The sequence below is a fragment of the Electrona antarctica genome (assembly GCF_951216825.1).
Source record: "Electrona antarctica genome assembly, chromosome: 5".
NCBI lineage: Eukaryota > Metazoa > Chordata > Actinopteri > Myctophiformes > Myctophidae > Electrona > Electrona antarctica.
Window position 1 is genome coordinate 19,265,545 of NC_136810.1, and position 22,680 is coordinate 19,288,224.

Genomic DNA, 22,680 nt, shown 5'->3' on the forward strand with positions numbered 1-22,680 from the left:
GCTGACATGGTCTGTGGAGACAGATCATGACATACTGTTAGTAATGGTCAGACTAACGGGAGGTTGGACCAATGTCACGCTACCCCAAAATCGAATAAGTCTTACTTTTTCGCAAAAGCACTTTTGTGCTGGAAGGGCGGTAATTTGGGGCTATATCAAAAAAATCACACCCGTGTGAAGTGAGGGGTGCTAATATTAAAGTCTAACTCATGTTGATTAGGTGATGTAATGGTGCTATAAAACAAACGGTGCCAACACAAACATTAAACGCCATTAACAATACAGAGACCATGACGTAATGAATTACATTATGACGTACATTTTCCGTTCATTGTCAATGGCGTTTACAAAACAAACATTGAACTAAAGACAAACATTAAACCTTTGTATAGGAGGGGCTAGCGTCCCTCAAAAATGAAATGCGCAAATTGGGTATGGAAACACTTTAGAATTAGAAAGCACTGAACTCACATTATATCACTTTTGCACAGTTGGGTAAAAAAAACATGCGATAAGGAGCCAGTGTAGTGAACGTAAGGTGGGTGTGATGTGGACACATTTACGCACTCTCATTCAGGATCCTAGCAGTGCTGTTTGAATGTATTGAAGCCTCTGCACTGTCTGCAGGCTATAGAGCGTCGCAGTCCCGCCCCCTCGAGAGACCCGGAAAAGAAATCGCCGTTCATTTTCCTCATAGACTTTTCAGAAAGTATTTATTTAAAGACGTTTACGCCGCGGACAAAGCCAACTCGAGTCGTGACAAATCATGACAACAAACACAATTTTTGGGGCCGAAAAAAGAATTAGAAAGAAGAAAAAAACGGCAGGTTACAACACTTTTTTTGTTGTTTTTCTTCTTTGTAATTATTTGTTTGGTCCAAAATATTGTTTGTGTTGTCATGAGTTGTCACGACTCGAGTTGGCTTTGTCCGCGGCGTAACCGTCTTTAAATAAATACTTTCTGAAATGTCTATGAGGAAAATGAACGGCGATTTCTTTTCCGGGTCTCTCGAGGGGGCGGGACTGCGACGCTCTATAGCTCTCCCGATGAGTAGTAGATCATGGAAGGTCGATCAGTGAATATATTTCCAAGTCAAGTGCTCTCCCTCCAAAGCACCTCAGAATGGAAGAACCAAATGTAAATGTAAATTCACCGGACAGTCATCGCGTCCAATCACACATTGAGCCGTTAAGTCGGAGGGGTCCCTCGTCCCTGTATCTATATTTTATAATTGTACTTGGAAATGAAACCAGCCCCTGTCAACACACGCCTATTTAACAGACAGCCTGATTGAAAGACCCTCTGGACAGCCTCTGGACAGCTAGAGGACTTGTAGCCCAATTGCCAACCAGACAGTACTGTGTTTATTATTTTTGTATAGCCTAAAAGAATGTCAAGTCAAGCTTCCTATTTTCGAAATGGCTTCATGGAAACGCACCTACTGTAGCTGGTATAGCATCGCCTTTTGTCTCTTTCTAATCACAATCCGCATTGTTATTTCATCACAGGTTTAAAGATGTAAGTAAGTGGCTGAAGTTATTTTACATACATGCTCCATTCATTTGTAAAAACATCGGAGTCACAGTACCACAGCAAACGGAACGTGACGTCATCGCAAAATCAGATCCTGAATTTTTTTGAGGGGTGCTCTTTTCAAAGGGTGATAACGCAAGGTCCAAATTGAATTTCTAAAACGGTTAGTCCCAATACTTGATTCTGATTGGCTGGTTACCGTTGTAAAATCCATGATAATCCACACCTTCAATCACTTTATATCATTCCCAGCTGATCCCACAGCTCTGTAGCTGAACTGGGGAAGGGGAGCACTTGATTGCCTTACACACGCTGGCGTGTAAGCACCACCCGCACTCATGACTGTGAATGTGGCTCCAGGCGGCCCCATAAAGACATCAAGCGCTATTCTCCCGTCACATAGCCTACATGCCGAGCAAAACAAGGAAGTGATGTGGCTCGCTCTGGTGGGCGCAAAGCGTAGCTACTTTTGTGAATTTAATAGTTTTATTAGGTTAATATTGCTATATGTTTTTAACCGTTTTAGAAAAGCAATAAGCCACGCGAGGTCCCAGCTTACCGTGGATTTAATAATGGCTGAGAGGGTAGAAGACCATCCACTATCTGCTATCGTCTACCTACGCCTCTCAGCCATTATACAATCCACAGTAACCTGAGACCTCTTGTGGCTTATTGCTTTAATTTATTTTCTGTGTGAACACAGCACACACGTGTACGTGTCGACGACCAGGGGAGAAAAAAACCCCCCAAAACACATGTCTTGAAAAGGTAAGATATCATGAAAAAGCCTGGCAGTGGCTAAACAGAACAAGAAATAAAACTGGCAGTGAATGAGTTAATTATATAGTTATTGAAATGTATGTATTTGGGCATGGCAAATCCAACGGTGCCAATACAAATTCAGTATGTCCTCTAGTTTTCAAGATGGTGGCCATTGTCATAATTATTGTCATAATTCGATGAGAAATAAAGTTTCAACCAGATGTAGAGTATTCTAAGGTCCAATCAGTCATAGTATACACACCAACTAGTAGTTTAGTTAGTAGTAGTAGTATTGTAGTTATAACCACACTTGAATTGACAGGATGTGCCACGCATGAAAGCAGAGCCACGGGTAATGGGGCTGCAATTACCCGGATGTTGTACAGATCGCAGCAGACTTATTGGCACTGGAATGGATTTATGTCGAGTACTTTGTTTGAACCTAGTTGTATCCCATACCTGAATGTGCTTACAGTAGATCATATTCTGTACAAATAGGTGGTAAAAGGATAGCCCCTCGGCCTAAACCGTCACACAACATGTCCACTTCTGACTGCACTGATCGTTGTGCAGCTCTATGACTGGATAATATCTTTTCTGTCTTTTTTGCCAGTCTGAATTGAACCTCAATATATTGGCTTTCATTCCCGTAACGCCTGGCGTTGTAGTTGTGTCCACGTCTGCTTCAGCTGCTGTTTGAGGCCTTCTGGGGCGAAGGTGCAGTCGATGGCCTGCTGGGACAGCCTCCACATGGCCTCGGGAGCCAGACCAAACGTTGACGCTGCCAGCTGATACTCCTGAGATAGTTCTGTGCAGAACACCCCCTTATCATCAGTCTGTCGACAGAGAGATCAACTCAAGTCAGCCCCAACAATGTTAATTTAAATGACTTGGCCTGGAAATATTATATACACTACTGTACATCACACGGTCTTGGTGAGAACAGTTCACCAAACAGTGAGGGCGTCGCCTCTCAACTCGCACTGAACACTCGCTACTAGGCTTAGTAGGCTAGCAGGTTAGGCTAGCAGGTTAGGCTAGCAGTTTGCATGGGACATCAGCAGCGATCTTTATCATTCCAATACATAAGCATAAACAAACTACTGCACATGAACAATGTTGCTACAACTAAGATATTTGACGGGAAATAAATATTTAATATACACAGATGTACTAACGAGTAAGACGCTCTGAGGGCGAGAAGCGACCTCGCCCTAAAGGGTGAGGGCGAGAAGAGACCTCACCCTAAAAGGTGAGGTCGCGCTGAAACAGAGTTTCTTAATACGGCACAGTTGAGAAGCAGTTAAAACTATTAATCTGGTGTCAGTGAGGTCAGATGTAGAGTTGCTGGCCAGCTCCATATCTATAGTATGTCGAACCATATATGGCTATCCAGGGTTTGATGAGGTCATTGTCGTGATCTTCATATATGGAGATCCAGGTGATGATAGTCAGCTCCACATAATGGAGATCCATGTGTTGTACCAACTTGGTTCATTTGCAAGTGTGACTCGTGTTGCGGCAACCACACTGGTTATCATGAGACTATAACAATAGAGTGTATGCACATGCATGATTTTCCCATCAGGACACGCCCCCCCTCATCTAGACTGAGTGGCAAAACATTGAGCAGCATGGAGTGTTGGAGTTTGGAAGCGCTCGTTGGAAATCACTCAACCGCCCTGCATACCACCTGTTTCTAAATGTCACATAATGCAGGAGGCAGCAAAATGTTGTGTTATTGAAAACAAGCACTTCCAAACTCTGACACTTAGAAAAATAATTAAATGCAGGGCATTTCTTGACAGAAAGTAGCTCTTAACGTTTCTATGGTGGATTTTTATGAAACAAAAACTTTGCAGATAGAGGATATTTCAAGCTTTTCGTACAGCTGCAATGTTGGTGAGTTTAACATTGTTTAATGCAATCAGACGGGACTTTTCTGTTTGGAGGAATGGGCTGTCAAGGCCAGAAAGTAGTTTTTTGCCACTCAGTGGGTGTTCCCGCATAACTTCCAGGTACGATGTCACGTGCATACCCTCTATATGGCCATATATTGAAACCCACCTATAGAACAAACGGGGGTAATTATCTTTCTACTGCACTGCCATGCAGACATGACATTAAAATGGGTTTAGGACATGTGCTATAGAAGTGTGAGAGAAGTGGACTGTGACCACTTTTTCTGTCAACACAAGAACTCTTTGCTAAAAATAGCCGCTCTACAATCTCACTGCAGTGCATCGCAACGGGGCAGATAACATGCAATTTACAGGTGAATCGTTCACTTGCGGATACAAGCACCAAAATTGGCACACATACTCCTTAGGGATGGCTCTTTTGATAAAACCACTGTGCCAAATAAAATTTCAAGATGGCGGCCATTTTTCAAGATGGCCACCATTGAATATACAGTAATATTGCATTTCGCAATAAAATCCCATAGACTTGTCCTATTTGAATGATCTTGGTGTCAAATCATACATTTTTCACTATGTAGAATCCAAATTTGGACCCATGGAATTACTCATTGGCTTCCTTGTACCATATATCAGTCCCGGAATCCTAATATTCTGCTAAATTAGAGGTTTGTGTTATGTCTGACTCTGGTAAAATGGATGATAGTGTATATCTTAATATTGTTATAGGTTTAGTGTGTGTGTGTGTGTGTGTGGGGGGGGGGGGGGGGGGGGGGGGGGGGGTAATGTAGTAGCTCAACAGAGTGGATCTCAACGTACAGCCAGGGCACACTGGTGGCACCGCTCCTGTGAAACTCAGCATGGGGTTCAGTATCAGCTGAGTAATTTGTTTGGTGTAGCTTGCTAAATAATGACTTCATTGTCCCAAATGTTGTCTAATAGCTAGTGTAGATTACATGTAGTTTACCATGCATGATGTTTAGTTAGACAGCCACACCTGAATTGACAGGGTATGCCAGCACGGGAGAGCCGAGCCAATGGTAAGTTGGCTATACATGACTTATTCATGGCCTTACTAAGATGGTGTACAGAACGCACAGGACTTAAATGATACTGGATGAACGATCGGGCTAGGTGTAGATTAGTGATGCACCGAATATATTTTCGGCCTATTCGGTTTCGGCCCGAATAGGCAGAAAATATATCACTGAATAGTGTATGCAATTAATGCATTCAAAAGAGCTGAGTAAATGTAAATGTTTTATGTATGTTATAATAGTGATTATTATTTAAGTTAAGTTTTGCCATAACCATTCCTTTTGCCATAAATCAGGTAGGTTTAAGGTACGACCATGACAGCAATGGTAGGAAAAAAGATATATAATATTAATCATATTTGTATATTCGGTATTCGGTTTTCGGCCAACTGTTTCCTATATTCGGTATTCGGTTTCGGCCAAGAATTTCCCTTTCGCAAGTGTTGTCTTTGCAAAGAGAAGAATAGTAAAGAGCTCTCATCACATGCAAGACCATCACAACATGATGGCTACACTATGATTGCAACTAATATTCCCCTCTTTCACACAATGAATGAGATGCATTTTAATAAAATGTATCCAGACAGACTTGATGATGGTGGTGGCATTGAAGAAAATCTGAGGAGGAACAAGGCGCAATATCACAAAAGTTGTCGCATTACGAAACTGGAGAGTGAGAATCACAAAACGAAAAGCACTGGAATGCAGCTGGGTGTTGATGCATCTGCTGTCAACTCCACAAGACTGAAGGAAAAACTCATGCTGTCAGAAATACCTGAGTTGGATGCTCACAAGCAGGGAAGGGATGTTCTTTTGGCTTTCCAGAAAGATGTAGGCTTTGTCTTGTCAGAAGCCTCTGACTCTTATAGTGAAGCTATTGTCCTTAGCAAAGCAGCTAACATCTTACAAAGACATATATGCTGGACCACAAGTCCTGGACCACAAGTCCCTCCAAATCATTTCTTACAGCAGTTTCAGTCTTGTGGAGTTGACAGCAGGTGCATCAACAGTAACACCCAGCTGTTCCAGGCACTGGGCGTACAGGTGAACGATATGTCTGCAAGTCGGAGGACTGAAGGACCCTCACCAGATCTGGTGGTCTCCACTAGATATGTGACTAGCTCTGAGAATTCCTGTAGGTGGGCAGCTGGGCATCCTCTTCGGTTGAATGTTCCTTTCCTTTTCCATTCTCTTTGTGGCTCTGCGGTACGACCTCTCTCTATTGTACAGGTCTGCCAAGCATGCAGCGTGGTATTGGAGCTCCTGTGCAATAACATCTCCACCACTGAGTCTTGCAACTCTCTTATTGAGATTCATCATCATAGCTTTCTTGTGAGTTCAGAGTATGCGACATCTTTGTCACATCTGAAACATGTTTGGCTTTTAATGCTGGTTCTACTCCACTTGGTCTGGCATTCCACTGGCTGAGCACTCTGCTTTTCGTTTTGTGGTTCTCACTCTCTCCGTGTTGTTGAACATAATGCGACAACCTTTGTGATATTGCGCCTTGTTCCTCCTCAGAGTTTATTCAATGCCACCAAGGGAATATTAGTTGTTGTTGTGATTGTCTTGCATGTGGTGATGAGAGCTCATACTATTCTTCTCTTTGCAAAGACAACACTCAGTCAGTGTTGAATTTAGGCGGTCCTGTGTCTATATTAGACATCTTGGTGAATGGTAATCAAGGTATCACAGTATGATCATTATCTGTATTCAGTGAAGAGTGATTATCCTTTTACCGCCATCATGCACAATAAGGTATGGGATACGACTAGGTTCGACAATAACATCTACACCTAGCCCGATCGTTCATCCAGTATCATTTAAGTCCCGTGCGATCTGTACACCATGTTGGTAAGACCATGAATAAGGTCACATTCTCACCTAATACTTCGGTAACCTCGATGCGAATGGGAGGAGAATTGGGACTTCTTGCATATTTAATTTACTGCGGTTTGCCTTCACACTGTCATCCGCAGCAATTGGAAACGCAGCAGGGGGGACCTTTATCAATGTGTTCCATTCATAAACTAGCCTACACAGTGAAATCTATGGTGATACAATTATACTCATAACGTGCATGTGTCGTGCCGTCTGGGACTGGACCCCCCCCCCCCCTCTCTCTCTCTCTCTCGCTCTCCGCACGCAGCCACGCACTGTTAACAGACAGCAGCGCAAAATGTTTATCGAGATGTAAGTCCCTACTCCCCACACAGTGACAGCACTCCATGTTTACCGCACGCACAGACAGACAGACAGAATATTCTCTAGGCTATAATACACTGCAGTGTTTTTATGTGTTTCCTTAAGCAATTGATTAATGTACTCGTCCTCATTTCGATCAGGGCTTCAGTCTGCTCATTCGACCACGTCTATCCACAGTAACGGGACATCTTTGCGCTGCGTAAAATATGCCTTCTCCGTCTCCAACTGTGTTCAGCTCCTCACCCGCCACATTGTTTGCTTAATTTCCTTTATTTACTGCGGATTGCATTCACACCTGCACAGAATCGTAATCTAGTGCGATTGGAAGCGAAGCGAAACCCCCGTTTTTGCTCGGAGTAGAACGCGGTTCTTTGATACGCATTAGATTTCGAATGAGCTTTCACACCTGCCAAACGAAGTGCACTTTCTGACAATGCGCAGCAGGATTCGTTTTAATCGCAGCAAAGCTCTCTGGTGTGAATGTCACCTAAGTCATGTATAGCCCCCTTACCATTGGCTCGGCTCTCCCGTGCTGGTAACATGTCAATTCAGGCGCGTTTGTCTAACTGAACATCATACATGGTACACTTCATGTAATCTAGCTAAAAGATGCAGGGCTTATTAGACAACATCTGTGACCCCCCCCCCCCCCCCCCCCCCCACACACACACACACACACACACACATTAAACCTCTAACAATATTAAGATATACACTACCATCCATTTTACCTGAGTCAGACATAACACAAACCTCTAATTTAGCAGAATATTAGGATTTTGGGACTGATATATGGTACAAGGAAGCCAATGAGTAAGTCCATGGGTCCAAATTTGGATTCTACATAGTGAAAAATGTATGATTTGACACCAAGATCATTCAAATAGGACAAGTCTATGGGATTTTATTGCGAAATGCAATATTACTGTATATTCAATGGCGGCCATCTTGAAAAATGGCCGCCATATTGAAGTTTTATTTGGCACAATGGTTTTATCAAAAGAGCCATCCCTAAGGAGTATGTGTACCAATTTTGGTGCTTGTATCCGCAAGTGAACGATTATTTCCACTATCTGCCCCGCTTCAGTGAGCTTGTAGATCTGCTACTTTTGGCTAATGTTCCCCCCAGAATATGTCTTCCCTGTGCATTTCTTGTTTCTGCCTGAAAGCCTTTGTCAAAAGGCCCCATCGAAATACACCACTACACTACACACTAAAATAAAAAGTTGTTGTGTAATGATTACCGGTATGGTAGTCCTTTTTTTTGTCTGCCCTAACATGAAACACTTACACAAATGACCACTGGGTGTCCCCGTTGGTACCAGTACTGGAAGTGGTGTTTGGAGTAACACGGCACAGTTTGTCCCTTCACATTGGATGTCAGGCACAGTTCTGCAAAAAATAACATTAACAGATTCGGGTCAGATCACATGGTATAAAGCAAAATAGTATCTCATGATTGAACCACATTTTACACACTGTATATAAGATGCCGATGTTTAGGATTCGTTCTAAAAATATTAGGTTGTCTGCGTTTGTTTGCGTTTGTCTTGTACTGGTCTGTAGTGTCTGTATGTTGTTTGTTTTTTGTTTTGTTTTTTTCTTTATTTTTAAAACTCCCAAAAAATCCCATTATACTCATGAGTTTTACGAGTTACAGTATATTTATATATAAATATCAATTTTGTTTTTGTCTTTACTGTTTTTTTCGCTTTGATCTCGCCGCAAAGCGGGTGCCTATGAATGAATGAATGAATGTATGGTTCCAAACATTGCTCCTATGGCTGGAACTATCCCATTGAGATAGAATGAGCACTTCCGCATTCCATTGTTACAATGGGAGTCAACGCTAGTGTCGCCACTTACTAGATTACTCTGACGAAGACATGATGACTTGTATGGAATCCAAAATGACTGAAATCAGTCGTGGCGACTGAGAACTTGAATCCATGAAAACATAATGGAAACATGCCAACGTGTGTGTGTGTTTTTTTTTGTCTCACCAAGTGGGATGCTGTTCTTCACCACCTTGTCAACGAGGCTTTGTGACCCACCCACTTCGGGATGCAAAAAGGTGCCGTGACCGATCCTATGTGGAGGAAGGTTAAGTAGCAATTCTGACTCCTCGCACTGGGATGGGACCTGAAAACATCAGTTACAATGACAATTAACCCATTCTGGACACGCCGGGAACCCCCTTTTGGTGTTTCAAGGATTATGTTATGCTGTAGCTACTAGCTATTGAAAAATAGCAGATCTACAAGCTCATAGCGCTTGTAGATCTGCTATTTTTGAAAAATCGTGAGAATGTGGCGCAAAAATTTGAATATATATTCTTTCAGAGCAAACGTTTTTTAACTCAAATATTCGCTTCCGGGGGGGTCCCTGGAACAGATGGGGTTTGGCAGCCAATTACATATAATTTTTGGGGTCCTTGACATAAAATTGTTTGAGAACAACTGATATAGAAACATCGTTTTTTCTGAAAACTGTCAGGATTTAGAAGACATTTCTTTTTAGAATCGTCCTCAGGTCTAAATGGGATAAATAATAATGATTCTAGTGATGTTCTGTATGCTAGTAGAAACATATCCTACCATAACACAAGTTCATACTGTACCTCTGACAGATGCAGGGCGAGCTTCATTCCACTGTTCTTGGCTCTCTCCAGGGCAGGAAGCAGGTCTCTGCCATGACCCACCTTTTAGAAGGACAGCTATCAGTCACTTTTACAGTGCAGAGAACCGGCTCAACAACGGCTCCACATAGGCTACCTGTATCCTGTTCCGGTTCAGTTTCCTATATGCACTGGTGGCCTTAACAGGGTTTCATTCGTTTCAATTGAAACGGGCCTCCACCCGCCAGAGGGCATTGGTGATGCAAAAAAGCGCTCCCTAAAACCCCGTCACCTACGCTCAGCGAGAGGCCCCCCTCTCTCGTCCCGTCTCTCTCGCTCACTTGGTTCCTTGCCTCTTTCCCATGCTGTTAAGTTACAACTTACACCTATTTTTTTCTGTTAATAACCTGGGTAAAATGTGCAGCATTGGGAGGCAAAGGGAAGGCACTTTATTGTAAAGGGGCGACAAGATGCAGGAGTGGTGGCGTTGCTGCGTAATTGTCGAGACTCGTGAGTGATGCCTGCCCTGCACGCAGATTTAAACTGTCAAAACTATTTGTATCAATACAAGTTCAAATATGCCACCGACACTTTCAAACGAGAGGGAGATGCACAAGCAAGACGTTAATCTTAAAGGTGGACGGACCGTGGACACATGTACATTAACGTTATGTTACTACTTGAACTGAAAGCTCTGAGGAAACTGTACAATGATCATTCATCAATCATCACAAAAACCTGTATTATAGCCTCTTACTCTAACTGTACAGCTGAACAACGTTATAATGGATACAGCATTGTCATATTTAAAAGCGCATCAACATTATACACATCTTATTAGGCTACTCCTCAGCTCAAAGCTTGTATCAACAGAATAATTATGTCATAGACATAGACAAAACAAACGTACGCTGCTTCTCCAAAAGACACAATATCTCCTCTCCCACACCGACGTCATGTGAACATTTATCTTCAGCTGTACAGACTCTATTTGACGCTTTTGACCCGCTTTATGAGACATCTCCACGGTCCACCAAGCTTTCTGTTCCGACAATTAAGCTCTTTGTTCAACAACATCACCTTCTGTTCCGACATACGGTGATGTGTTTTGGTGTGTTCATGGACTTGCAGCCTGCCAGTTGTAACCTAATTCAGTTGCATCGTAGTTTCAAGACTAAGTAAAATAAACGGGAACCCCTTTTGGTGTATTAACTAAGCATTATGTTATACTTTAGCTATTGAAAAATAGCAGATCTACAAGCTCATAGCGCACCACCGAGTGGCGCGCTACGAGCTTCTGGTCTATAGGTCTGCTATTTTTGAAAAATCGTGAAAATGTGGCACAAATCTGACGTTGGGGCGGCAGTTTTTGTACTAGCACCTAAATAAAAGGCTTGAATTGTCCATGCTGCTCCAGCGTCTTCTCCTTCTTCTGTTGTCTCTGTCCCTGTGATGCACCGGACTAGCCGTTCCAAGCTTGAGGCGCATTGGTAGATAGATTCCCTTTGTTTTTAATCAAGCTGCTTTTGTGTTTTCTTCTACTTGGCTGCACGTGCCGTATGCTGTTCATGCTTTGAGGTCCGATAATACATGACAGCATGATAATGCTTGCAGGCCAAAAAAAAATTATGAACGGGGCCTCCCGAACCCTAAGGCTGCCCCTGCCTATACGTACTGTAGCTTAATTCCATTGGCTTGTTAGAAGATTTGAACCGGAAGCGCATATGAAGGTGTCAATGACACTGTGCCATAATAAGTGTTTCCGGTTCAAACAAACAAAACTATGGGGAAATTAACTGGAACAGGAGACGTGTATTGCAACTTTCTGGGAAACCCAGGACTACAGTTACGCACAGAGCCTAGTCACACACTAGCTAGACAACAAGAGGTGGGGGTGAGGTCCATTACTGAACAAAAACTACCAATGATTACTATCATTTTGTAACAAAGATTACTAGAGTACCTTTAATTAAAGTCTAATGTATGGAAGCCAATTAGTTGGTAAATGAGCCCAGTGTGTGTGTGTGAGTGAATGTTGATCTACACTCAGATTCAGTTAGTTTGTTTTTACAATTTTTATGTTTAGTTTTAGTATAGCAGGATTAAGATTTTTAGTTTCAAAGATGGCCGCAGCACCAGGAGGGGGTGGAGGTGAGCGGGTGGGGTTGACATATGGGCTGCGTTCACACATTCAAGACACCTGTCTTGTGTCTGTGATTAATGGCCGCTCCAATGCATTTCCAATGGAAGCCCATATGGTTTGACCAAACATTTTGTTTGATGGGGGGGGGAGGGCAGAACACCAACCATCACAGCTGTGTTCAGACACAAGTCAGGTGTCACGTCAGACACAAGGCAATTGTCTTGAATGCAGATTATTGTTTACTATTTTGAAAATGAATAAAGGTGAGCTCTGGTGTGTGTGTGTGACTGACCGTTGGGTCTCCACTCAGGTCCAGTCCAACCACCAGACCATCCGTGGCCAGCATCATGTCCTCCGCCAGCTTCACCGTCTCCATGGCGACGTCAGTCCCGTTCCTGCGGTCCACGGCCACCAGAAACCTGCAGAATGAAAACATACCGTCATGGCATTGCTTGTGTTTGCTGTCGAACATTGTTACTGTTGACTACCTTTATGTGTTTTTTTTATATATCAAATTTGTCAAATTTGTGTTTCAATAAGTGTTCTATAAATAACTATTGTTATACTATATACTATATGGTTATTTGTCAAGTACTGTATGTGAATTCTTACCTGACATCAATATCTACTTCCTCGTTTTTACACTGCCGGATGGCTTCAATAACCGTCTCGACATATCTCCTCTTTGTCAAACCTGACAATGACAAAACAAAATTGTAGATGAAAATGTCTCAATTACGTTATACACTAGCGTACACACACTACTACACAGTGAAAAGCAACACAGCAGTACCGACAAATTCGACAATACATGTCGTCTTTTATTTTCCTGGATGACGTTCTATTGTAGTTTTGGACCAGTCGAACCAAACAAAGTTCACCTGCTCTGGTGTATCATCCATTACTACTAGGCTTTACAGTGAAATTGGTGACCTGCCAAAAAAGAATGTGACCATCTTGTGGACTTCACAATAAATAATGTGGCTTGTAATTGTTCCCTAATAAAAATATGTACTGTATAACAGAAATTTGAGTATGGGACGTGGCTAATGCCTTGCCTGTATTGGTCTCTTCTCGCGGCGTACTTCGCAGTTCCAAGTATTTGACTCCATCTGCTGCAAACTCCTTGATCACGTCTTTGGCTACCTGGAGTGAAAAAAAGACAAGAGATACAGGGGTTTACTGGTGTTACATAGTAGTTCTGATTTGTGAATATTCTGAATATATATACTGTATGTCCCGTCCTGGCTAAGTAGGGATTCAGTCTTGATGAAGCGGTAGAAATCTGGTTAGAACCAGTGTTGTTTTTGGCAGCACATTTTGATTGTAGTTTTAGTCTCTTGAATAGTTTTCATTTAGTTTTAGTCACATTTGTGTCACCTGGAATGTTTTAGTGTTAGTCTAGTTTTAGTCGACTACTGTACATATCATAACATTTTAGTCGACTAAATCTACAGTTGATTCAGTCAAACAAAATTTATTTTGGCGGGCCTTGATGCCATCGTAATGAGGGTTTTTTTCACTTGTAGATCGGTTATTTTTCAGCATGCAACTAATTGTAAAATGACTTATACTGGATCTCTTGTCCACTAGTCACTTCCTAACATTTTAGTCTAGTTTTTATTTGTTTGTACATTTAGTTTTCGTCAGTGGAAAAAGGTAGTCGACGAACATTCTTCGTCTTAGTTTTAGTCGACTGGTTAGAAGTTAACTTAGAACAAGGCTCAAATACCAGGTAGGATATAAAGACATTCACTTCCAGCCTCACCTCAGGTGGTGGTTGCTCAGGTGGTTATAATGAACGCTCGGAGAGCTGCGGTTAGTTTTTGATACATATTAAAACATTCTTCGCATTGGACCAGCTGTAATTAATTATGCCATGATGGACCTAGCCTGGATCCAGCCCCCATGGACCAGTAGAGGTCCGTGGACCACAGGTTGAGAAACAGTGGGTTCATTCTTACCATTAATATGTCCTCCTCCGAGTCCACTAACTGATGGATGACTTTGAACACCTGGAAGCATCTACGCACGCATGCACGTGCACACACACACACACACACACACACAAGGTGAAGTAACATTCAAATTAAATAAAGTTCTATGTAGAGTAGAGCAGTGGTTCTCAAAGTGGGGTCTGGGGACCCTCAAAGGTCCTTGGGGGGGTTTCCAGGGGGTTTCCAGGGGGTTCCCAGCTAAATTAGTTCAGATAGCATTAAAATCATTATAACCACGTACTTGTCTTTGACTACAAGCTCACAATGTGTTGTGATGCAACATGATGTGAGCTTGTAGATCAGCTTTTTTGAAACAACATTCTGTATATTTTTGAAAACCTATATGGGGGTCCCTGGCACAACATATTTTCAGATGGGGGTCACAATCAAATACTCTTTTTTCTCCTTTGTTTATTAAAAACTTTGAGAACCACTCATTTTTGCAAACTGTGTAAACAAACAATATCTGTACTATTAATTCTCAGTGTAGAGGAAGTGATTTTTTTCCCATGCCTTTTTTCAAAATATTTCTAAACTGGTTCATCAATTAGGTCCGTAATTAAAGATTGAATGTGAATTGCTCCGTCTGAATGTGTTGTTATTGAGTGCAGTGCTAAGTTGTGCAAAAACCTAAACAATCAAACAAAATGTGAGCAATAATAAAATATAAGCCCCACTGGTCCAGGGTTCTGTGTCTGAATAATGGATGGATAATAAAATATATGGATGGAATAATGGATGGATAATAAAAATATATGGATGGAATAATTGATGTATCAAAAAAGATATGGATGGAAGAATAAAATGTAAGGCCCACTGGTCCAGGGTTCTCCGCCCACTGTGGATGGCCGTCATGCTGGGTTCAATGTTCAGGTCAGGTTTCCTGCAGATCAGCTTCTCCATGGTCTGAACACTGACCGACCCATTCAGATGAGCATGAAGTTCCTGAAAGACACACAATGGTGGAAACTACACCAAGTACTAGATAATGAAACACAATGGTGGAAGCTACACTAAGTACTAGAATAACTAGATAATAAAACACAATGGTGGAAGCTACACTAAGTACTAGAATAACTAGATAATAAAACACAATGGTGGAAGTTACACTAAGTACTAGAATAACTAGATAATAAAACACAATGGTGGAAGCTACACTAAGTACTAGAATAACTAGATAATGAAACACAATGGTGGAAGTTACACTAAGTACTAGATAATGAAACACAATGGTGGAAGTTACACTAAGTACTAGGTCATGTTCCTGAATGAAACACATAACACTAGAGTGGTGGAAACTACACTAGTAGCCTAGACATGTTCCTGAGTGACATACAATGGTGCCATTGGTGCGGTGGAAGCTACATACTGTACGTAGTACGATACGTACTATATGTACTATACTGTACGTATACTATAGTACGTAAGTACTATACCCATATAACATGTTTTTCCTTCAGGATCAGATTACGATAGCTGCAACTTGCGTATCAGGCCGATACAGAGTTATCTAGAAACCAGTAAGACGCCTGACAGTGCGTTTTAACAGCGGGCGAGCAGCGGCCGACACATCGCCCGGTATCGCCCAAAAAGATGAATTATTTTTATATTTTCGGACGACGTTCCTCCGCCCACTTTTCGACTATTCGCCTGCTATCGCCAGTAGTCGCATTAGACAAATAATGCACTTCCGGAAAATTCGTCAGGCTGTCGCCCGCTGTTAAAACGTACTGTGAGTGTGAGGGCAAGAAACAACCTCGAGGTCGCATGCACGCATCCGCCTCGCTGACGGCAGACTGCTGGTGCTTTGGCATGGGGGGTCAGATCAACATGGAATGAATTCTATACTGGCCATGTAAGGAGCATGTCTTGAGTGCACAGGGTTTATCAACATATGGAATGTCAGAACAGGTCAGCTCCATACAGTATATGGAAATCTAAGGGTGGTAGCGGGGACATATTCTTGTGTACAGGGTTTGATGAGGGCCCAGGTAGGGCCGGGCCTTAATTTTCGGGCCTGTTGAGAACTGTTGAGAACCCTGTTGAGTTATTAGTGCGGCTGCACTAATAACTTTGGGGCAGGCCCGTCTAGAGTTTGAATGGACAGGTATAAGTCAAAAGGGAGACATCGAAGAGGAATGATGGATGGGGAAGGATCGACCTATAGAATGTCAGAACAGGTTCTGACATAATATCCATATACAGTATGGAGATCTAAAAGGGTTTGAGGTCAGATGAGTTGCTGGCCAATATTGATGACATCAGGGATCTTCATATATGGGCTTAACTGCGACAGCAGGTCGCAATAACCATCCCTGAAGATGTCACGTGATGTCACAATGAACTGGGCACCTGGAGCCTTGCCTGGGGTGACCAGGGGGCTGATGTCATGTGATGACACGATAGGGCTTATTTCCTGTACTCAATACATATCATAGGGAATCTGTGCTTTATAGATACTTTTTTATTTGATTTAGATAGCAGTAATAATAAATGCCGATAGGTTTATAGATTATTGTTATTATTATTATTATTATTATAGGTAAAGCTATCCATGATGACCACATAAAAGGGGGAAAAAATAAAATAAAAACAGCCCCACCTTTCCCAGCTGCAATAGGCTTGAAATATTCATTATGCATAAGCCGTACTTTTGGTACTATTATATTGAATAATGTAGGGCTTGTTGATTGTAGATCTGCTCTGTTCGTCTAGCGCCAGGCTGAGCCAGCCTTCATCTGCCTAATCTGTGTCACTGATGTGATGAAATATAAATGAATATAAATGATTGAAATGAAATGAAATGAAATCTATATTTACCCAGGGTATCTGGGCTAAGCTCAAGAACTTGTTTCCAGCCAGGCCCTGCTCATAGAACACATTTCATCGTAGTGGTTGATGCCTTGTTCAAGGGCATTTCAGCGGTGGTAATTTTAACGTGTCGGACGGCTGGTTCGAACTGGGAACCTTCCGGTATCTAGACCGCGCCGCTATCCGTTCGGCCACCGCTGATTAAATCTATTTAAATCTTTCTTCAGTTTAATCATTGTATTGTAGACTTACCACCTTCGGCAACTGCCTATAAAATGCATCAGCCTCACAATCCATGACAATTTCGTTTGTTTCTAAATTCTAGCGGTGTGCTAAAGTGCTTCTTTTAACAACACCATCTGCTCTTGTTTTCAGTGCACATTTCAGCGTTGCACTACTTGTGTGACAAAGACATGGTTCCCCGACTCCCCGCAACAATAGATTATATTAATAATAGTTCCGGCTCCTGAAGTTGAGTTGACCAGAGGCGTCGGCTCTTATAAAATGAACAGTGTTGCCTGTTACTACTAGTAATATACTACTGTAATATTATTACTTTACCCAGTAATGAGTAAAGTAACGTATTACGCTGCCAAAACACTGAAAACAGTAATATTATACCATATGATATTACTTTGTAAAATAAATAAATAGAACATATTATTTAAAAGGTCAAGAGAGATTGCTGCTTTATTTCATAGCCTTTTTGGCTGATTGGTGGCTCTTCTTCTTCGTCTTCTTCTTATTATCCAAAATTGGATTCAGTTCTAAAAGAAGCTAGCTGACTAAACAAATGTGCTGTTGTAGGATCCCTTTGTGTGTGTGTGTGTGTGTGTGTGTGTGTGTGTGTGTGTGTGTGTGTGTGTGTGTGTGTGTGTGTGTGTGTGTGTGTGTGTGTGTGTGTGTGTAGGGGTGGGGTGGGGGGGGAAGGGGGAAGTAATATGTAATATTATATAATATGTAATGTATTGCTCTTACCAAGTAATGTTGTAATTACTGTAGGTAAATGTTTTTTTAAGGGGTAATATGTAATATTAACATATTACTCTCTTGAGTAATTGCCCAACACTTAAAATGAACAACAAATTAGAATATTTCATGATTTACATTGTTAAAACACATCATATGTATGCTAACCATTTTACTTGGCAACTTGGTAACGTAGGCCTGGCTACAAATATGTAGGCGTAGCCTATACTTACAATTGTACGTTTTGTAATGAGATGTATTGCAGATGTTTATTCATCCATGCAAATATCTAACAGATTCGAGCTAATTAATAGGGCTAGACCCAATGTATTACAACTGGGTACTGAATCATTGTAGACTAGAGACCCTTAGCAAGAATATTCATATTCGACACACGTCATATTCTCATTCCTATACCACTGGCTTGAATGAGATTTAATTCATTCATTCATTGTCATTCGTGTTGGTTGTCCGTATAGTAGCACATGAAAGGAACACGTTATTCCAACCAGTTCCTTTCCCCTCCATCAGGCGCCCCCGGCTGGCCAGGGGGAGGCAGTAGAGACTTAGGATTACTCCATGTTGTTTTTGTGGAGGCTACACACCCTAAAGTCAAAGTCATACGATTTGTCACACACGTTACTGCAGTGAAATTTGTTCTCCGCATTTGACCCATCTCTTGGAGAAGTGCGCCGCAGCCAAGGAGCGGTGAGCTGCAGCCGTGCCGCGCTCAGGAATCATTTAATTAGTAGATTTGACCCCAAACCAACCCTTTGATGCTGAGTGCCAAGCAGGGAGGCATTGGGTCCCATTTTTACAGTCTTTGGTATGGGATCGAACCCCGACCTCCCAGTTTCAGGGCGGACACTCTAAACACAAGGCCACTGTCTGGTGGGTCTGGAGGGTAGAACCTGCAAACTATACACACAGAAAGTACCACACCTATGGGCACTGATGATGCGGAAGGAGAAAACACACCCCCTGCACCCACCGCAGGAATCAAACCTCCAGGAGGGGCGAACTCCACTTGCGACCGCGACGGGTCGCTTCGACGGCTGTCTGAGTCGTCGCAACGAGTGCCCATCGTCGCGGGTGCCTGACTCGTCCCGACGGGTCGCCACAGGTGCCCATCGTCTCGACGGGGGCCTGTTTTTGTCGGCGTTTCTGAGTCGTCGCGACGATTGCCCATCGTCTCGACGGGGGCCTGTTTTGTCGCGACGATTGCCCATCGTCTCGACGGGGGCCTGTTTTTGTCGGCGTTTCACCCGTGCGTCGGAGAACGGGCGCTCGTGCTCGCATCTGCCTCTCTCCCTCCTTCCCTCCATCCTATGTGTGTGCTCCCCCCCCCCCCCCCCACCCGACCGCCTCCCCCTGTGGGGTAGGGGGTCGGGTGGGGGTCCCTGCGGACCTTTGGGGGGGGGGGGGGGGTCCGGGTCCCCTTGGGAATCCCTTTACGCATGCCTTCATTTGTCCCCGTGAATTGCTTCCATTATTTTAATCCAATAACCATATGTTGCATCACATTTTATCGATTGATATAACTTCAATAACCTCCGGAAATAAGGATTTTTTTTTATTCGATTTGAACGTTTAATGGCCTATTGAAAAGACAAGTGTTTTTTTCCTTTTACGCACGAGAGAGAGAGAGAGAGAGAGAGAGAGAGAGAGAGGGGGGGGGGAGAGAGAGAAAGAGAGAGCGCACGCACGCAGACGGAATGTGTTCACGCTCGTCCTTCTGGGGGGTCCCCGGGAGACCCCCCCAACGCAATAGATAACACAGAAATCACACTATACAATGCATTTACATTCAGCCGATCTACGAGCTCATATCTGCTTCTTTGCGAAAGCCGCGCATTGCGACGTATTCTGTCTGTAGCTGGTACCTTTCTCCCTCCACATTCTATGTAGGCCTATAGTCCCTAAAAGCATTCACTGAAGATTTTTCTAAGGGTTTTCTAAATCTCACCTGCACAACCCAATATTATGCTGTTGTTACAAATTTAATGCAGTAAACATGAACGTGCTGTCACAGATCATCTGTGACATCGGCTGAATGTAAATGCACACGCAAAATGGGGGTCCCCAATATGGTAGCCTACATCTACTTTTGTCAATTGTTTAAAGCTTACAAAAGAAACAAAAAGGATTTGTTTGAATGTATTGACTTTTGAGGACTGCATACGCCTCTGTAACTGTAATAAACAACATTAACAATATAATCAGAATCCAGTCTTTATACTTTATTAATACAATGGTTTTAAAATTGCAGTCATTTTAAAATTGCATTAATTTCATTATGTTGATGGTATTTATTTAAAATGATTTAAGGACGTTTGGTGGTTCATTCGTTTTGTATAAAATAACAGAAACCTTTGAGGACAAAAAATTTATTGTATTACAGCTGCTTCGATATAAAGGACATTGTAAAGCGACTACGTGAGAAATAAACTTTAAAGTCGCTGAGAGGCGATGGGATGGGCTATGTTGTCAGACGCGCTCCGCTCCACAAACAAAAGGAATTCGCTGGGTCCAAAACAATGCGTTTAAGGGGTTTTATTAAAGAAATGTGAATAACTCAAAGAGTGCTCAAACAAAAAGTAAAGCAACAACAGCGATCAACATAAATAAAAGAAAGCAAAAATAAAGCGGTCAACAAAAGGTATGGCGTTCCATACCCCCCCTCTCTCTCACTGTGTGTGCCAAACAGGTGACGTTTATGAATTAATCAGGCCCCGTCAATCAAGCGCATTCATTTCATTGACCAAAGATATAATCAACATAACCACACATTGCAACAATCCCATTCATGGCTCCTATACAGACATAATTTCCTTAAAGCAGTAAATTGAATGAAAGAATGAATGAATGAATGAATGCATTAATGAATGGATGAGTAATTTATTTCGGTGCTGAATAGTTCAATGGAAAACTTAAACATGTCTGTCTGTCAGCGTGCGCTGACAGACAGACAGACAGACAGACAGACAGACAGACAGACAGACAGACAGAATACGTCGCAATGCGTGGCTTTCGCAAAGAAGCAGATATGAGCTCGTAGATCGGCTGAATGTAAATGCATTGTATAGTGTGATTTCTGTGTTATCTATTGCGTTGGGGGGGTCTCCCGGGGACCCCCCAGAAGGACGAGCGTGAACAAATTCCGTCTGCGTGCGTGCGCTCTCTCTTTCTCTCTCCCCCCCCCCCCCTCTCTCTCTCTCTCTCTCTCTCTCTCTCTCTCGTGCGTAAAAGGAAAAAAACACTTGTCTTTTCAATAGGCCATTAAACGTTCAAATCGAATCAAAAAAAATCCTTATTTCCGGAGGTTATTGAAGTTATATCAATCGATAAAATGTGATGCAACATATGGTTATTGGATTAAAATAATGGAAGCAATTCACGGGGACAAATGAAGGCATGCGTAAAGGGATTCCCAAGGGGACCCGGACCCCCCCCCCCCCCCCCCAAAGGTCCGCAGGGACCCCCACCCGACCCCCTACCCCACAGGGGGAGGCGGTCGGGTGGGGGGGGGGGGGGGAAGCACACACATAGGATGGAGGGAAGGAGGGAGAGAGGCAGATGCGAGCACGAGCGCCCGTTCTCCGACGCACAGGTGAAACGCCGACAAAAACAGGCCCCCGTCGAGACGATGGGCAATCGTCGCGACAAAACAGGCCCCCGTCGAGACGATGGGCAATCGTCGCGACGACTCAGAAACGCCGACAAAAACAGGCCCCCGTCGAGACGATGGGCACCTGTGGCGACCCGTCGGGACGAGTCAGGCACCCGCGACGATGGGCACTCGTTGCGACGACTCAGACAGCCGTCGAAGCGACCCGTCGCGGTCGCAAGTGGAGCTCGCTGTCTCTCCAAACTACACTGTATAATAGCCTATATGTTGATATTGATATTGTATACAAAATATATACATATATATATATACATATACATATATATACATATACATATATATATATGAGACAAAAAAGGGACTCCTGCACATCCAAAAAGTCTAGTTAGCAGGCATAGACATCAAAAAGAGAAAAAAGAGAAAAACCTTCCAAGTGCAGTCCCTTCCTTGGAAGGTTTTTCTCTTTTTGATATATATATATATATATATATATATATATATATACATATATATATATATATATATATATATACATATATATATTTCTGGGGGGACAGTTTTGCCGTAGCTCATCTGCAGCCGTTTTGGCTCTCTGTTGCTAGCCTGGCATGACTAATATATCACTGCATGCCGTCCCATAGATATTAGTCTGGAATCTGTGTGTGGAACCTGCATTTCCATGGGGCTGATTTAATCCTTGCATTGTGTTAGTAACCTGCTAACACTTTTGGTGTCAAATTTGTGCACAAAATCGGTATCGGCAGATATTCAAAATCAAATCGGATCGGGAGCAAAAATATGTGATTGTGACATCCCCAACTATGGTGATAAAATTGACCTGTATAGGCCTATACATTTATATCAGATATAAAGATATTGTGCACTAGTTTTTATAAAATAGACATTTTAGGTCTGCTACAGAATTTGTGGTGGCCTGCCTTCAAAGCAGGACACTGGGAGATATTATTCGAGGGACTGATGCAACTCCCACAGAATCTGAGGAACAGCGGTGGGATCCATAATAACAAGTAGAATCCTAGATGGAGAAAAAAAAAGGT

General features: G+C 42.7%; 1 protein-coding gene across 1 annotated transcript; it reads right to left on the reverse strand.

The window, feature by feature from the left end:
- Positions 1-2,178: 2,178 nt before the first annotated feature.
- Positions 2,179-17,417, reverse strand: mapda (N6-Methyl-AMP deaminase). Its single transcript, XM_079501521.1, has 10 exons — positions 17,278-17,417; positions 15,032-15,159; positions 14,182-14,242; positions 13,276-13,363; positions 12,830-12,911; positions 12,510-12,636; positions 10,078-10,158; positions 9,461-9,599; positions 8,749-8,849; positions 2,179-3,132 (listed from the first exon to the last, which is right to left on the reverse strand). The coding sequence occupies exons 1-10, from the start codon at positions 17,320-17,322 to the stop codon at positions 2,938-2,940; spliced, it is 1,047 nt and encodes a 348-aa protein (XP_079357647.1). The 5' UTR covers positions 17,323-17,417; the 3' UTR covers positions 2,179-2,937.
- Positions 17,418-22,680: the final 5,263 nt, after the last annotated feature.